This window comes from Daphnia pulicaria, chromosome 8 (assembly GCF_021234035.1).
Source record: "Daphnia pulicaria isolate SC F1-1A chromosome 8, SC_F0-13Bv2, whole genome shotgun sequence".
NCBI classification, from domain to species: Eukaryota; Metazoa; Arthropoda; class Branchiopoda; order Diplostraca; family Daphniidae; genus Daphnia; species Daphnia pulicaria.
The window spans coordinates 2213301-2230277 of NC_060920.1; the positions used below are offsets into that span (position 1 = coordinate 2213301).

The 16977-nt window shown below is 39.3% G+C and overlaps 2 protein-coding genes and 1 long non-coding RNA gene across 4 annotated transcripts; all 3 read right to left on the minus strand.

Annotated features, from left to right (window-relative positions):
* Nucleotides 1-916: 916 nt before the first annotated feature.
* Nucleotides 917-1812, minus strand: LOC124312482. The gene is made up of 4 exons (XM_046777009.1): nt 1697-1812; nt 1381-1615; nt 1097-1321; nt 917-1037 (listed from the first exon to the last, which is right to left on the minus strand). Exons 2-4 carry the CDS (start codon nt 1591-1593, stop codon nt 951-953), a joined length of 525 nt encoding a protein of 174 aa, XP_046632965.1. The 5' UTR covers nt 1594-1615; nt 1697-1812; the 3' UTR covers nt 917-950.
* Nucleotides 1813-7410: 5598 nt separating this feature from the next.
* LOC124312309 lies at nt 7411-12031 on the minus strand. 2 transcript variants are annotated; one of them, XM_046776789.1, is made up of 8 exons: nt 11882-12031; nt 11618-11787; nt 11204-11512; nt 11067-11120; nt 10669-10969; nt 10474-10593; nt 9582-10407; nt 7411-9516 (listed from the first exon to the last, which is right to left on the minus strand). In XM_046776789.1, exons 7-8 carry the CDS (start codon nt 9892-9894, stop codon nt 7787-7789), a joined length of 2043 nt encoding a protein of 680 aa, XP_046632745.1. In that variant the 5' UTR covers nt 9895-10407; nt 10474-10593; nt 10669-10969; nt 11067-11120; nt 11204-11512; nt 11618-11787; nt 11882-12031; the 3' UTR covers nt 7411-7786. The 2 variants fall into 2 exon arrangements, with proteins under 2 accessions (XP_046632745.1, XP_046632744.1); XM_046776788.1 differs by lacking the exons at nt 11204-11512; nt 11618-11787; nt 11882-12031 and having other exon boundaries at nt 10669-11120.
* A 2324-nt stretch (nt 12032-14355) lies between these two features.
* Nucleotides 14356-14679, minus strand: LOC124312568. Its single transcript, XR_006910561.1, has 2 exons — nt 14536-14679; nt 14356-14476 (listed from the first exon to the last, which is right to left on the minus strand). It is a non-coding gene; the product is annotated as an uncharacterized LOC124312568 (long non-coding RNA).
* Nucleotides 14680-16977: the final 2298 nt, after the last annotated feature.

Consider the following 16977-nt stretch of genomic DNA (forward strand, 5'->3'; position numbering starts at 1 on the left):
TAAGCATCTATGCTGTGTAATATAATACATAGCACTTTAATTATATAACTTACAGATGCATTCAAACTGGGAATGCCAATGTTGATCCATAAATTAGAAATTTTATCTGGTGGGAGAACAGACACATGACACAGTATCTAACAATAGAAGAATATATAGAGATGGGTCTAGTAATAAACTATGGAGATCAGTTTACAACGGCAGACTTGCTTACATATCAATTTATGATAGAATTTGGCGGAATTTGGTTCGTAAAAAGCTGTAAAACACTCAAACACGGAGAAAATATATATAAAAAAAAAATATTCGGCTTATAATCAAAATACATTCATTATACAATATACTATACATTATACCAAGAAGTTAACGACATTTACTAATTAATCCGGACTCCCTGATGATTTGCGTTGAAAAATTAAAGCAAATAAACGAGGTTATTTCTAATGTTTACATAAGAGGACACAATTAGGTTAAAACAAAATGAAGATGTTAAAAATAAACATAGGCCTATGCATGTACGAAAATGCACTTGTCTTTACTCTTTAGTCTTCAAGTCGTGTTCTGAAAATTTTATAATTCTAAGGCCTTTTCTTAAATATTTGAATATGATGTATCTAGGCAGTGTTCACATCATTAATGGAAAGAACATTTTTATTTGTTTCATGTTCTACATCATCGTCATGTGGCTCATCATATGTGACCTGTTATGCAATTCATCATCATCATCTTTTAACAAACAACAATGATTAGTTGAGATATTTGTAGGATTTTTCAATAATATAATACTGAGCAGTGAGAAGGTACTAGTTGGAGAGATTTAACAGTAATCCTGGACTGAAGTTGTTCGACAAGACCCCTTTAGACACGTTCCCAAGGAATTTAACGAATAAAATAATAAAATAATAACGAAAGCAAATGAGCCTAACATTTTATTATCCAAACAACCAATCTCAATGACCTCCCTTCCCAAATTCAGCAACTACATTACTATTGTTATTTGGAATAAGATGATTAAATTGATCCTCTAGCCACCTCATCTACAATTTAAAAATACAATCAATTAGAAATTTCTTTTATAAATTTATGGTTTCTATACCCTGTCTGACGATGTAATCCACGAAACCCTTACTGCAGACAGCTCCTCCTTCCATTTCAAAATGTCCGAAAGCCCAACCGTGATCGGTGTTTTGGGAGTGCTTGGCGGACCTTGTTGCTCAAGCGATGATAATGATGACGATGAGGACGACTGAAGCGATGATGAAACTACATTACTATTGTTATTTGGAATAAGATGATTAAATTGATCCTCTAGCCACCTCATCTACAATTTAAAAATACAATCAATTAGAAATTTCTTTTATAAATTTATGGTTTCTATACCCTGTCTGACGATGTAATCCACGAAACCCTTACTGCAGACAGCTCCTCCTTCCATTTCAAAATGTCCGAAAGCCCAACCGTGATCGGTGTTTCGGGAGTGCTTGGCGGACCTTGTTGCTCAAGCGATGATAATGATGACGATGAGGACGACTGAAGCGATGATGACCCAGGAGCTGAATCTTCGGTTGATGTTGGTCTCGGCGAATCAGACATTCTGGTTAATTTTAAGACAGATCTGAATGACACAAAAATTGAATATGGTAACTATCAGTTTATGTTGTTAAAATGTGAACGCGAATAACTTTGAAAAATTTACCTTGAGTGCACCCAACAGCTATAAAGAGGTTATATAAAACCTTCAACCACTTTATTTTGAACATAAAGCCGGAGAGAGACTGAAAACGTGACACAGCAGTCAGAAATCAGAATGAGACTGAGAAATAATGGCTTCGTGTAGTTCAATCGAGATCTGGCTTATTTTTTTTTCTAACCCTGCCCCTGATTTTGCGATAATAGCGGTATACCTTTCGGCATTTTCATTCACATTTCACACCCGGTCAAATTTGACACCAGCCATAGTTGCCCAATTTGACCGCTAATGACGGTGACGTTTTTTTTTTTTTTCAATTTTTCAATTAATATTTTATTCTTCGGTGCTGGAAACTGCGCACCATATTATTTATATCCATCATACAATTAATAATGAATATTTGAATATTATATTCAAATCACAAGCCCTCCCCATTCATTATTAATTGTATGTTTAAATTGTTGTGAGGCTTAATATTCGGATCTGTTTCGGGAATGGGTATCTATAGATACTGTGTCTGTTCTCCCACCAGATAAAATTTCTAATATATGGATCAACATTGGCATTCCCAGTTTGAATGCATCTGTAAGTTATATAATTAAAGTGCTATGTATTATATTACACAGCATAGATGCTTAACAAGTATATTATAAGATCAAATATTATAGTCTAAGTCTCTTTTAAAAAATGCAACGATTAACCTATAGACTCATTATCTGCTTGCCATTCCATAATGTCCGTTATATAATACAAAAGATAAGAGTAGTACTATTTATACATTATTCATGAAAGTGGCCACTTTGAGAATATTATTAGTTTATTACCATTCAAGGTCGCATTATAATGCTACTGAGTTTTAACGGATATAAGTACCGTCCTGAGAGGGATGAATTCCCTTCGGCTTTCGACACCTGATATTGAGACGACAATTCTCCACCTTTCTCCTTATTCTGATAAGTAGCCTAGTCCCTATTAAAGTGGACAACTCTTCCCTTTTCAACGTAGTATGTTAGCAACCTTCGAACTGCATTTATCGGACTATACAGCTGCTGTAAACTTCACTTTTCCCTTGTTTTTCCGTGCTGTTTAAAACAATGCCTAGAAAGTGTGAAATTGAATCCCTTGTTAAACTGTGTTTAGGCTGCATTAAAGAAACTATTGAAAATAGTAAGTTGGCCGTTAATTTACCAACAATTCAGAAGGATGACAAGGAGATTTTTGTCAGCTTAGAAACGAGCAACCCACTTCATCAATTACTACGTATGTCAATCACGCAATTTTAGAGAATTTTATTTAGAACATTTATTTTCTCTAATTGTGATGTTTTTCTATTCATATTTAAAAAATGTGTTCAGCCGTTACGCTCTCGGAAGAAATCGTTGCGCTTTTCACCAGAAGCCGAAAACTAACCGATGCAAAAATCCTCGAACATCTCATCTCTCCGCGCATCCAAAAGTTATATTTTCCTGTTTACTCTGATGATTACTTAGTTTTTTTCCCTAAGCTTGGAAATCTGCTTATATTGGACCTACAAAACTCTAGAGTGGGAAACAATTGGTTAAAATACATTGGGGCTTATTGTTTCAATTTAAGGTACGTCAGCAGCTTATCTTAATTATTTTTATTAATTATTTCTTTTTTTAGAAAAGGAAGTGATTATCATTTATGTTTGACAATTGCAGGTCGCTGAATTTAGAAAATTGTATAGACGTGACCGATACTGGAATTCAATGGCTGTGTCGTGGCACCGAATATCCAGAGATGCGAAAAGAAAGCCCTAGACTATGCAAGACCCTACAGAGATTAAGTGTTTTATACACTAGTGTTACACAAAGAGGAATTCAAATTGCTCTCAGACATTTGTTGTCCTTGAGAGTCCTTCCAAATTATTTTACTATTGAAGCATTGGTGGAATTGGCTCAAAGGGCCATAGATTCAAAGCGACCCGGCTATTACAACGATAGGTTCTGTACATCAGTACTGTATACCCCACGTTATAACTTGTTTAGAAGTGATAGGCTTCGACTTGCACTCTCTTTGTGCCATTCAGTAACCCGTGTCGGAATTCACGTGATCAAAGGATTGAAAGATAGTGATCTCTTATGCTTCCAAGAGTGTATTAATCTACAAGGATTAAAAATGTTGAAGTGCCTCCCATTTTTTCCAAATGAAACTGAAATCACTTTTGATGGTGGCGTGGCCCCACTACTTGAAGCATTTGGAAAATCGTTGGAGACTCTTAGCTTGGAGTATTTCGATTCAGCCCCTATTTCAACCATAGCCGAGTTTTGTCCTAATTTGACTTGGCTGCACATTAACAACGTAACGGGCTCGCTTGACAACGAAAGAGATCTTGGGTGTATCAAAGAGAAAGTGCCTATGTTTAAGGATCTTAAGTTTCTCTTTTGTCATGACGATATCCAACCCGACATTCTTCTTCTACTGTTATCTTCGCCTTCACTTCAACACATATCCATTTCTGATTGTGATACGCTCAGTGATGAGGTTTTACAGAAGGCCGCTATAAAAACTTGGCAGAAGAGGAAGACGGGAATACAGAGATCACCGGAACGATGGCCCTGCTGGGCGGTCTTCTTGCTCTTACAAGATGATTTGGTCACCAACAGAACTGAGGCTTGAAGGTTGCTTAATTAATTAAGTCAGCCAAACTCCCAGTACCAGTCCCGCGGGTGAACGCTCACACGTCGCACCTTGTCACCCACGGGCCCCAAAGGGAACGAACTAGTCAAAAGGTTTACACAACACCAACGGTTAGATTTAACAATAGAAAAGGATCACACAAAGACGCGCTCCAAATCAGCCAAGATAGTTCTCCGGACAAGTTTCTTGAAGAGTCCAAAAACAACTGACTGAAAAAGGGCTCTCTTCTTTTTTCGTTTTGACAGCAACATCATACCAACGTTTGAATTACAGGAAGGTTGAGGTCGGCTCGACCTTTTTTAATTCTTCTTAAACTAGACGTAAGATTGGCGTTCAGTTTAAGCTGAGACCTTCCTTACCCTTGGACTGAATTATTTTTACACTCCCCTCTCGAATTACAAACGAGAGTAATTCGAAACATTTTCTTTGTTTACAACAATACTCCTTGATTTGATTTTACACGAAACATTTTTCTGACAATTCAGGATTACTTTACCACTTACAACCATTATGACTGAGCGGCGACTGCGACTCCCATCGTCACTCAGATGAAGTACCTTCCTGTGTTTGATTCTCGGTATGGTTAGTCTTGCTGCACAGAGCGGTGTGATGGCGACGATTACATTTTCGGCAATGTGGATTTGAATTGTCGCAATTGGCTGCCCGATGGCCTCTCCGTAGGCAGATAAAACAAAGTCTTTCCCTTCGGACCACATCGAATTTGCTTTGTAGAGGAAGTTCACATTTGATGGCCGAATGAGCTGCTCGGCAAAAGCAGCATTCATTTTTATAATTCCTCTTATTCTCCGACTTCGTTAAGGTTGTAAGGCCCGAGGCGGACGGAAACAGTCTTGCTCTTTTGGATGCCGGATGATCAAGCGACTCCTCATTAGCTCCCCTCTTTCGGCTCGTACCTTCGGAAGTTTGGCTTCTTTCCTGGCTGATTACTTCTTTTCGGAGGAAGGCTAGAACATTCCCCACTTCAGAAGCTTCCTCCTTCTCCGCGATGGACCTGTACCATGCAGTTCGAACATTTTTCGGTAGCCGATCCATATTAAACAGGAACTGCTTCAGAGCGGAATGATTCCCTGGCGAGACCATCGGCCAATTGTGAAGATATCCGAAATTTTCTATAAAGTTCAATAAGACGTAGCTCTCTTTCCATTTTGTGGTCTAAAGGAAAAAATTAAAATGAAATCAGTAGATCCAATATCAACACAACTTTCTATTATTCTTGCTATGCAAGATTGACACAACAAGGATAAACGTAGCCAATCCTTTCCGTGAAATTTTTCCCAGTCTCGCTTCATACAAGGAGCAAACAGAACTTCCAATAGAGCTTGTCTTGGGGCATCGCGCCACTCTATGGACCGACTATTCCGTAGAGCTTGTCTATGGGCATCGCGCCGCTCTAGGACCGACTATTCCGTAGAGCTTGTCTATGGGCATCGCGCCGCTCTAGGACCGACTATTCCGTAGAGCTTGTCTATGGGCATCGCGCCGCTCTAGGACCGACTAGATTTCCAATAGAGCTTTTCTCTGGGCATCGCGCCACTCTATGGACCGACCAGATTTCCAATAGAGCTTTTCTCTGGGCATCGCGCCACTCTATGGACCGACCAATTGAACCAACTGCTCTGCCTCTCTTACCTCCCCCCGTGCTCTTCCTGCCAATACCGTATACTGACCGATATTCCGGTTCGACGGACCATATAAAAACTTGGCAGAAGAGGAAGACGGGAATACAGAGATCACCGGAACGATGGCCCTGCTGGGCGGTCTTCTTGCTCTTACAAGATGATTTGGTCACCAACAGAACTGAGGCTTGAAGGTTGCTTAATTAATTAAGTCAGCCAAACTCCCAGTACCAGTCCCGCGGGTGAACGCTCACACGTCGCACCTTGTCACCCACGGGCCCCAAAGGGAACGAACTAGTCAAAAGGTTTACACAACACCAACGGTTAGATTTAACAATAGAAAAGGATCACACAAAGACGCGCTCCAAATCAGCCAAGATAGTTCTCCGGACAAGTTTCTTGAAGAGTCCAAAAACAACTGACTGAAAAAGGGCTCTCTTCTTTTTTCGTTTTGACAGCAACATCATACCAACGTTTGAATTACAGGAAGGTTGAGGTCGGCTCGACCTTTTTTAATTCTTCTTAAACTAGACGTAAGATTGGCGTTCAGTTTAAGCTGAGACCTTCCTTACCCTTGGACTGAATTATTTTTACAGCCGCCATCAATTATTACGGGTTTCAGAACCTCCAGAAGCTGCAGCTATCTCACTGCAATTCGGTGTCGGGACGTGGTATTGAAGCTTTACTGGTGGATAGCAATCCAATAGAAATTATCAGTTTTTTTGGTTGTAAAAATTTGGGGTCCGCAAACAATTGCAAATGGTCTAAGTTGATTGTTAAAAACAATTGGAACTTGAAATGCTTCGTTTATTAATGAGCGCTACTAATTCCACTGACAATAATATACGTGTCTACCTGGTGTTCATAATCTGATTCGTAACAATTCACTGTTTGCCGTGCATCCTTGAGTATAATCTAGCTAATAAAATACAGTTGGGAAATAATCGATGAGAGTTCATTCATTTTTATCCAAATGATCTTTGATTGCGTTTGTTGCTGTCAACATTTTCTTCCTCCCTTCTTACACCTCTGTTGAAATATCCACCGAATCGAAAAGATAACTTGAGGTTTATTTGCTAATGAAGTTTTAACACGTGTTATTTCAACACAGAGCGCAAGTAAATAGTGATAGTTTACTCCAGTCTCAACTGCTGGCGTTTTGATAATAGAAAAATATAAATGCTCTCTAAATGAGGCTATATATAAAAGCGCTAGCATTACTGACATCGCCTTATTATGTATGGTATTGGTCTCTTTTGTCTATGTCATGGTGTCAATTGGCTCAAACCTCAAAACTTACCAAAGTGGGAGCACTGGGAGCTATAGTCATATCTACTACTATTCACAAATGGCCTAAAACGGTTCGATGGAATCAAGGAATATGAGAAACATGCATGTGTATATGGCTTTTATCGGTATGGATAGATATATCATAGATTTATTTCAGATTTAAAACATTTAAAGAGATCACAGTTCACAGCCAAATTAGATTTCCAGTTCTCGACAATTGCACTTTTGGATTTGTTGCTCAGCAACAGAAAAGGTTCTAAAAATTATTCGAAACATTAGCAAAGAACAATCAGCTAAGTACAGAGGGGGGAAGAAATCTTATTGGCGGCTCCAGTTTCTTTGTTACAGATTAATCAGAAATAACGATGATTTCTGGTTCGTTTCCATCACACTTCATGGCCGAGCATAAAACATTCTCCACCTTATGATGCATGTCCGACAACCTTTTTGACAGATCGCTCTCTGTGGCTTTACTTTCAAAATTATGGCGTAGAGAAAGCATTTCAGATCATTCTTGTTGCACAATTTGAAATCGCTTCATCTTCATCTGATACATGTCTTGTGTTTTCACGATCTCGCAGAAGGCACTCCTGGCTGACCCCATCGCCTGGACTTTTAAGCTACACCACCCGTTCTTCAAGCACACTTTAGTTAATTCATCAGCAAAACTACGCGCGTGAAAAATACTGGCCAAACTGTGATAAGTCATTCTCTCCTTCGAAGAGCGGAGAAAAACTTCCACCTCGGGATACTGCGGCAACTGGGCGCAAGGTTGCCCAAACGAGAAAACGGGCTCTTCGATAGTTTTCAAGTAGTCGATATGCCGATCCAAGAAAACATAAAAGGTGGCCAGACTGGGAGGAGATGTGCAGGCTAGCGGCCAAACGCTGCTACAGGAGACGATTTTTTTCACCAATAGATTTTCTTTGTTCAATGGGACGCTGGTGCATATCTTCTGGCAAAATGTTTCCAACGACACGTCGTCCCCGAGCCAGAAAAGACATTTGGCAATTTTCACGACAAGTTTTATAGTAGGCGCCAGTAGTGAAATTACATCTTCTCCAACAAATTGACGGTTTAGGTCCCTGTACACAGTAAAGCACGAAGAAACAATTTTCAAACAGGGCTGGGTCACTGAATCTATCTTGTAAAGATCGAGTATTAGTTGACATAATTTCTTTATAGACATTTTTGAAAACAAGTGGGAAAAACCAATGGAAACATTTTGCCGGTTGTTATCGTAAAGATTCTTTTCCATCTTGATAAATGTTTTCAAGAAAACAGTGATGTTAACTTGAAGCGGGTCAGTACTAGAACTAGGCGTAGCAAAAGACCTCTCCCGATCCAGTAGTAGGCAGAATCCATTAATCCAGGTGGTGATAAAAGCAGTGCGTGCTTCACGGATTAGTTCGCAATGTTGATTATGCAGCTCTAGCTGTGACAGATTTTCCAGAAAATCGATGCTCTTCGTAAAATCCAATTTCTCGAGTTCGCCTGTTTGTCGGATTTGCTGAATCGCAAGACTTTCTTCACTGGGAATAATGAGTTGATCGAACATACACATCACTGATAAAATCTGAGCCTCAATCAGGCTGGTGAGCATCGACTTTCCTAAATCGGATGAAGTGGCCAAATCCCAAAAATCGCCAGACAACAAGAGCACATCAATCAATCTGTTTTCTTGAGCTGGTCGCTCTGAAGTGTTTGGACCAAGGCTGCATATTTTGTTCATGAGAATTTGGATCAATTCCGGATCGCCGAGTTGAAAGAAGCTGCTCACAACCGCTACGATGACATGCTTGATGGGCCTAGGTGCGTGCAGATTGCACGAAGGTAGAGCACGGAACAATTCCTGGTAGAGGTGCATGCAAGAAGGTATTCCTCCAAATCTGATCCGCCTCCGGAGGTCGACAACCAAACGGCACTGTTCGTAAGGATCCAGATGAGGGAAAAGTGTGGTGAAACCAGCGATTCGTTGAGCACTGGCAGTTTTCGGATCTGCTTCACAGTCGACAACAAAATTGGAGTACGAATCAATATCCTTTTGTCCGAGGCTAGCAATAAAGGACGCCTCGAGTTTAGGAAGGACGAAGGCAACACGGTCCATAATTTGGAATGCACCGTCTGAACAGCGGCGATCCCTGAGGTAGCCAGCAAGGTTAACGATAAATTCCATCTGATTCGACAGTCGAATCGGAGATATCATTTTCAACACCAAACGTGAACAAGCGGCCCATCCTAAAGAACATGAAAATTATCATCAGAGGCTGTTTGAATTAGAATATGAAAATGTTTACTCGTACCGCTGACTCGACACTCAAATTCGGCTATTAATTGAGCCACCCCATTGCTGCGAATCCCTTCGTAACAAAGGCTTTGGGATTCTCCGCATAGCTCTGCATTTCGGAAATCCGTACTCATAAGTTCCAGTAACTGAAGTCCTTCTTGTCGGGCTCGAAGAAAGATGCAAAGATGCAAAAGACGATAGGTGCGCTCTCCTGGAGCGCAGGTAGAATCCATAAATACCGCCAGCGGATCCTCGCAGCAAAAGGAAATAATTCGACGTAGAGTTTCTATCGTCTTTTCGCGACTCGCGGTATGCAGCTGGCGTTCCATTTGGTCCAATAAGTCGTCAAACGCATAGAGGCATTTGATGCGAAATGACTAATGTCTCGGCCATATCACAAGAACTGGTTGCTTCTGATAACAATGCGGATCACGGTCGCCATTTTCATTTCTTTCTTCTTGGTTAGCGATGTGACATCTCGATTTCAGCTGGAAATCGCTTACGATCTGGTTAGTGTCGACTAGAATTCTTTTAAACGGCAATAACGTATTGCTAGAACTGATCCAATGCTCCATCTGGACTGCGCCGATACACGTTTCTTCTCTTGATGAGTCGGTCGACATCTCCGGCTGACTCATGATGGCCAAGTGAACGTCAAGCAAGTTACCGCTCAACAAGAGCCGGGAAAGAAAAACATGCATCGTGCCCTCTCAAACCAAAAAAGCTGAGGTCCGTCAATGGATACTCGTTCTCTAATAGAAATGCGAGCATATCCACTGATACTTTCTGGTGCAACTTGTTGGTATTTATTGGATTTTCTACGCAGTCACGAACATCAGTGCCTGGGGGAAAAATAATAATTTTGGTCTAAAGCCACATTACTTATAATCCAAATTTTGTTATAGTACTTGATGAATATTCCAGGAACGTCTGATAACGATCAATATTGGCTACTTTCAAGTCGAAATGTAACTGGCGGGAGACATCGTGGGTCAAAACCATAGGCGAAGGTTGCAAAACTGCTTCAACTAGAATAATAAATTAGTATTAAATATGATATAATCGCCAGTGTACAGTAACAGATACCCGCAGATACCTCCTACCTTGCAAGTTGAGCGCATCCGTGTTACAACTGATTGGCTGGTTAACTTCAGTTCCAGTCTCTGAAACGGTAGGTATTTCCGGACAGTCAGAGTTTGGCCTTTGCGTAACTTGACTAAAATGTGTGAACCAGGGGTTGATCGAAGCTCGAATTTCAGTTAACAATTGAAGAACGTCTGGGATGACGAGCGTTGATAACGTCTGCGGTATTTTTGTAACATAAAACGCATTTTTCCAGACAAAGTTGATATCACCAAAGTCGCTCTCCATCCAGATGTGATGGGTTCTAATTCGTGTTCACAACTGGAACGGAAAGCCGTCAAAAAGTGACAGTGGTTACTACCTTTTTCAAATTCAAAATATTTGGCAGTTGAACCATGATCGATCTTTAGTCGCTCACCAAGGTATCCATTTTGAACGGGAAGTTGAAGAATCGTTACAGCAGCACATATTCCTGAATAAAAACAAAAAAAGTTACAGAAATTGTTTATCAAATTTGGTTATTCTATATTTAATTAGTGTGAGTCTATTTATTACCTTGCTCTAATCCTAATTCACAAAGACATTTGTAGTGCCCCCCTGAATCATATACAGCATTAATTTGTCAATGCAGACTTCCACATTGTCACTGTCAAGATTCTCAACAAGCCAGCCAAGTTGCAGGTGGTACAATGCTTGCACAGAAATGTCAGCAAGAGTTGTGTGGATAAAGTTTGTCGGGTGTAGGACTGCTGATATTTTAGAACCATCAATTTGCCATGCATTTTTTACATTCGAGTCCACAACAACATTCAGTCCCTTGCCATGAGGTGCAGGCTCAGAGATACTCTTAAGTTTTTCAACATCCTTTGAATAACATTATTAAAAATAAAAAATAGATTAGTACGTTATCTGTGCAACTGCATACATTCATGAGATGTAATAATTATGATACAAAATACAATAACTAACCTCCACAGAAAAAGGCACTTGGAGATTTCCTAATCCTTGAGTTTCGAGGGCATGTAAAACTTCTCCATTCAATTGCTGTCCCCATGCGAATTTACCAAAATCTGAATCTTGATTTTTCAGCTGCAATGCCGTGATGAGACGGTTTCGGTCGACCATGTTACAACTGATTACTGCGACAAAAAATTGAATCTAGGTTAAAAAAAATAGTTAATAAAAATCATAGACAATTAGCTCATAAAACGAATAAATATAATATCACTATACCTACGTGTATATCCAAACGAAGTGGCAAGAATGTAGACTAAATTACTGGAAGATTTTTGTGCATTTGTTTCTTCGGTTTCTCATTAATTCGTGAAAATAATTTCCAATTACAGATAATTATTACTGAAAAAGAAACATAGACTACAGACCTACAGAGTACAGCTCCCACTGTGTTGTGTCTACTGTCTATTCAAATCAGACAGTTCAGACGGGGTATAACCGGGAGTCCCTAAATTGCGATTGTGCCAAAGCGCAAATGCGCGCGCACACTCTCAATAAATAGCGTGCGCGTCTTAATACACTCATTTGCGCGCACAATTCAAAAATGCGCGATACAGAAAGGCTCGCAGTTTTCTAAAATCGTAAATTTTAAAAGTAATTCTTCTCTAATAGCCCAGGCTTGCGCAGGTTATTTTATAGCGCATCGTTGGATTAAGAAATCTCTACCGGAGCATGATGTTTTGTTCGTGGACAGTTTCAGTGTGTCGTCCGTTTTTTATTGCAGTTAGTTGCTTTTCCGTTTCTAATGAGCTGATGAGACTGTTCTTATCTCATCTAGACACTCGCTCACTCTTTTCTCCATTAGCGTCTCCTTCTTTTGAACCAGAAAAGCATATCAATCTTTTCCAATGTTTCTCATCAGGGAAAGTATAGCATTGCTGTTACCTTCATGACAAGATTCACTGCAGACCTCAGGTTGTTCTAAGTGAATACAATATATATAATACGATAAGCGCGCGCTTTGAACATGTGACATTTGAGTTTAAGCTATTTAGTATCATAGAATATCTACAAAAAGAAATTGAATATTGATGGCACGAACTACGCTGGCGACTAATCAGATGAACAACACACACATCACAATTCTTTTGATTATTACCTTACGAGTAACCTGAGCCCCGGTCAAATCTGGGGAACTTTGGTCTAGCGTAAATTCGAACTCTTTTGCTATTCGCTTTTCTGTAGCTTAATCATCTACCCGTAATAGATTTTATCGTGGGAAATCTGCCCAGTGACTATCTTACTTGAAGATTTCGTTATCACTGCGATGCTATAGACATCTGGTGGTGATGCTGGTTGTTGCGTCATGGTTGGGACATCAAAGATTGCGTCATCACGGCGACGACATCTGGTGGTGATTTGTTTGGGCATGTTTGGGCAGGATAAGCTCCTCCCCCTTGTGACATGAATAAGCTCCTCCCCCAAAAGCTTGTTCTTTTATTATATATGGATTTTTTCTCATTTATTATTTCTCTCTTGGCGTTTCAATGTCGGGTAAAAAGTCCTTGGACGTCTTCCCCCATTCTTTTGTAAAACCAGCAGCTTATTATATCCGTTAAAACTCAGCAGCATTATAATGCGACCTTGAATGGTAATAAACTAATAATATTCTCAAAGTGGCCACTTTCATGAATAATGTATAAATAGTACTACTCTTATCTTTTGTATTATATAACGGACATTTTGGAATGGCAAGCAGATAATGAGTCTATAGGTTAATCGTTGCATTTTTTAAAAGAGACTTAGACTATAATATTTGATCTTATAATATACTTGTTAAGCATCTATGCTGTGTAATATAATACATAGCACTTTAATTATATAACTTACAGATGCATTCAAACTGGGAATGCCAATGTTGATCCATAAATTAGAAATTTTATCTGGTGGGAGAACAGACACATGACACAGTATCTAACAATAGAAGAATATATAGAGATGGGTCTAGTAATAAACTATGGAGATCAGTTTACAACGGCAGACTTGCTTACATATCAATTTATGATAGAATTTGGCGGAATTTGGTTCGTAAAAAGCTGTAAAACACTCAAACACGGAGAAAATATATATAAAAAAAAAATATTCGGCTTATAATCAAAATACATTCATTATACAATATACTATACATTATACCAAGAAGTTAACGACATTTACTAATTAATCCGGACTCCCTGATGATTTGCGTTGAAAAATTAAAGCAAATAAACGAGGTTATTTCTAATGTTTACATAAGAGGACACAATTAGGTTAAAACAAAATGAAGATGTTAAAAATAAACATAGGCCTATGCATGTACGAAAATGCACTTGTCTTTACTCTTTAGTCTTCAAGTCGTGTTCTGAAAATTTTATAATTCTAAGGCCTTTTCTTAAATATTTGAATATGATGTATCTAGGCAGTGTTCACATCATTAATGGAAAGAACATTTTTATTTGTTTCATGTTCTACATCATCGTCATGTGGCTCATCATATGTGACCTGTTATGCAATTCATCATCATCATCTTTTAACAAACAACAATGATTAGTTGAGATATTTGTAGGATTTTTCAATAATATAATACTGAGCAGTGAGAAGGTACTAGTTGGAGAGATTTAACAGTAATCCTGGACTGAAGTTGTTCGACAAGACCCCTTTAGACACGTTCCCAAGGAATTTAACGAATAAAATAATAAAATAATAACGAAAGCAAATGAGCCTAACATTTTATTATCCAAACAACCAATCTCAATGACCTCCCTTCCCAAATTCAGCAACTACATTACTATTGTTATTTGGAATAAGATGATTAAATTGATCCTCTAGCCACCTCATCTACAATTTAAAAATACAATCAATTAGAAATTTCTTTTATAAATTTATGGTTTCTATACCCTGTCTGACGATGTAATCCACGAAACCCTTACTGCAGACAGCTCCTCCTTCCATTTCAAAATGTCCGAAAGCCCAACCGTGATCGGTGTTTCGGGAGTGCTTGGCGGACCTTGTTGCTCAAGCGATGATAATGATGACGATGAGGACGACTTCAGGACGACAACCACTAGGGTGCGCACTAGTCGCTCTTCGAATACCTAAATCCATGATTTCAAATCGTCGATATAAACTTCAAAATTAACTTTATCGTCATAAATTCTCTTGAATATTATTTGATTAATTCCGCTGATTTCATTAACGATTAAAAAGTTTGAGATAATTACATTGAAAATAGAAATATTCGCAAAAAAATAGGCCGATTGTGCTGTTGCGTAAGTTCTTTATTAGTCGGAGTCTATATAAGGAAGGGACAAAGGCTACATGGTTATTGAGTCTATAATAAGTAAAGTCTGACCACTGACTATTACTACTGACTATATTCGTGCTGTTGAAATATTTACAAAAATGGTTCAAGTCTTAAATGTCGTTCTTGCATTCATCGCATGCATTCACGCCATTCTTGATTGGATCTGGTTTGAAATGGTCGAATATTTTGAATCTGTTACCGAAACAGAAATTGAACCAGAATCTAATGAGGAACCTTCCCAAAATCGGGTTTCGGCAACAAACCTGATGCAAGAGCAAACTGGCCAGACCCGCATAATATTACCCCTACCTAATATTATGTGGAAACCTGACCAAGTCTCTGCCTTACCCGACACTGTTTTACCTGACACTACCTTACCTGACATTGTTTTACCTGACACTACCTTACCTGACACTGTCTTAATACCTGAGTCTTTTTCTGAAGAAGGCCTAACTGCCTTACCCGAGTGCGAATCAGATGGCCGGAAATTCCAGCCACAAAATGAAGAGAAACCGGATTCATCAGATGAAACAATTAAGAAAATCAAAGATGACAATTCGAAACTGAAAATCGATTTGGAGACGTCAGCTACTGAGTTGAGTTTAAAATGTGTGGAAATACAGCGACTGACGGCTGTGACAAACGAACTGAACCAGAAATTACAGAAAACCTCGTTGAAAAACGACGAGCTAATTCTGAAGTTGGCTACTACGAGAAATATGGCTTCGACCAGTCAATCCGACTTCAACGAGACAGAATCAAAACTAACCAAAGAGTTAACAGAGTTGAAAGTTCAGTTGATTATCCAGCAGAAACTGCTGGAAGAAAAGGAAATGAATTTAGAGTCCATCACACAGGACAAAAAGATGGCAGATCAGAGAGTCGAGGATATCCACAAACAGGATTTTAACCTTTTTTTAACTGATTTGACTGAAATGAAGAGAACAACAGAACAGCTGAAGGGGGAAAATCAACGAATTTCCGAGGCACGCGATGCTGCTATCCTGTCCGCGGAAGAATCCAGAATATTAGCCGAAGAACGACAAGTTGCAATCGATCTCCTTCAGTCGAATATAACTCAATTAAAAACAGAGTTAACTGCATCCGATTCTCAAATCGACGAGCTCAAGAAGGAGAAAGCAGTTCAGCTTAGCAATGTCTCGACGTGGGCAGACACCGAATTACAGCTTCAAAATGAAGTGGCCAATTTGAAAGCTGATACAACGCAACCTCAGAATGAGACCCTATCGGAGGAGACTAAAGATTTTCTCTTTGACCCGATTTCAACGCTGATTCCAAAACTGCATAATGATTTTCCCATACATCTTGAATCACTTTTTCTAGTCGCTCGAGTTTTGCTCGGAAATCTTTAGCCACCTTCACCAGGGTCTCATTTTTATCTTCTAGCAAAGAGTTTTTGCCTACCAGTTCCAAATTACGGATACTTAATTGGCTGTTTAGGTCTTTGAAGCGTTTCAGCTCCTCCGATAGGGTCTCATTCTGAGGTTGCGTTGAATTAGCTTTCAAATTAGCCACTTCATTTCGATACCGAAGACTCGGCTAATAAAGCGACGGAAACCGAACGGGAATTGATGAACTCTGATGGCGCGACCGAAGCACCGGACCGGAAAAAACGTACATGGATGGCAAACTGCTTGCCAAGCGCAAGACTCAAAAGTCAGAGTACGAAGATGGGTTCGCCAATCTACTGAAAACTACAGGGCTCAAGATGGTGGCAAGGGCCAAAAATCTGCAAGATCATGCAATTAATTTAAACGAATTTAAAAGCAAAAGGCAAAGCCCTGAAAAAGAAAGCTAAAACCCTTCAGAAATAAACTAGTTAACTTTTCTTATTTGTTATTATTTTCTTTTTTTTTTTTTTTTTTTTTGCTATCTGCTTATTATAACCTTCCAGCCGGAATCCGGAAATGACCATTTTCCACCCGTTATACCTTAGCTGCTGTTGCCGAGAGAGAGTCAGGCATCCCAGTTAGTGCTCTGCCATGTTTTCCGAGCAGGAAAGTGTTGGCTATAG

Excerpts from the sequence above, each read along its gene's own strand:
- LOC124312482 (XM_046777009.1), bottom strand. The coding sequence starts at position 1,593 with ATGTCTGATTCGCCGAGACCAACATCAACCGAAGATTCAGCTCCTGGG. Across the intron at positions 1,322-1,380 it reads GGATTACATCGTCAGACAGG|ATGAGGTGGCTAGAGGATCA; the intron begins GTATAGAAACCA and ends TTTAAATTGTAG. Across the intron at positions 1,038-1,096 it reads GGATTACATCGTCAGACAGG|ATGAGGTGGCTAGAGGATCA; the intron begins GTATAGAAACCA and ends TTTAAATTGTAG.
- LOC124312309 (XM_046776789.1), bottom strand. The coding sequence starts at position 9,894 with ATGGAACGCCAGCTGCATACCGCGAGTCGCGAAAAGACGATAGAAACT. Across the intron at positions 9,517-9,581 it reads ATTTGAGTGTCGAGTCAGCG|GATGGGCCGCTTGTTCACGT; the intron begins GTACGAGTAAAC and ends CATGTTCTTTAG.